General features: G+C 52.5%; 1 protein-coding gene across 1 annotated transcript in view; it reads left to right on the forward strand.

Moving 5' to 3' along the window:
* The window catches only part of DNASE1L3 (deoxyribonuclease I-like 3), a 24,342-nt gene extending 24,060 nt beyond the window's left edge, over positions 1-282 (forward strand). The window contains exon 8 of the mRNA XM_008576573.1: positions 103-282. Within this exon, the coding sequence (XP_008574795.1) occupies positions 103-228 (126 nt within the window). The 3' untranslated portion in view covers positions 229-282. The remainder of the gene's footprint in view (positions 1-102) is intronic.
* The last annotated feature ends 490 nt before the right edge of the window (positions 283-772 follow it).

Below are 772 nucleotides of genomic sequence, written 5' to 3' on the forward strand. Positions count from 1 at the left end.
GGGATTCCGTCTTCCCTCCGTGTTCCTGAACTTGCTCATCACTACCATGAAAGCATCTCCCAGGCATCGCCAATGCCCAAATCTCCCTCTTTCTCCTTACAGGCCCTGGAGGTGAGTGACCACTTTCCAGTGGAATTTCAGCTACGGTCTTCACGGTCTTCACGAGCTCTCACCAACAGAAGAAGGTCTCTCACTTCAAAGAAGAAAACAAAGGCCAACCGCCCCTAGACACAAGGCGCTGTTTTATTAACCGTTTCCTTTCTCTAAATAAAACAACTTTACCATGGAATAAACTGCTCTCTGCTCTTGGGAAACAAGACTGTTGTAATTGTTTCCATTTTCACCTTGAATTTCTTCTGACCAGAGCCCAATTTGGAGGAGAGTCTTCTATATCCCCACTGGGCTTATACCTCCCGTCAATTGTCCCAGAGGAAACGGGGGCTTTGCAGTCCTTGAGGTTGGTCTTCACGCCCAGATCTGGACCCCATCCACTGTCACTGGCCCTGCTCCACCCTGCCTAGCCAGAAGCCGCAGGCAGAGGACGAACCTCGCCTTTCAGCCCTCACGAGGGGATCCTGTTCCATGGGAAATGACCAGAAACTCCAAGCCCCCGTCTGCACCCTATGATTTGGACAATTAACTGTTTTAGGAACCTGCCCCTCGTGTCTCAGGTCGGGCCCCCATCCTGTCTCCCAGGGATGGAGGTGAAGACCACCCCACCTGGTCTCCCTGACCCCACATTGTCCTCCTCCAACCCAGCAGCCCAGTAACC

This window comes from Galeopterus variegatus, unplaced genomic scaffold, assembly GCF_000696425.1.
Source record: "Galeopterus variegatus unplaced genomic scaffold, G_variegatus-3.0.2 Scaffold1367, whole genome shotgun sequence".
In the NCBI taxonomy this organism is placed as follows: domain Eukaryota; kingdom Metazoa; phylum Chordata; class Mammalia; order Dermoptera; family Cynocephalidae; genus Galeopterus; species Galeopterus variegatus.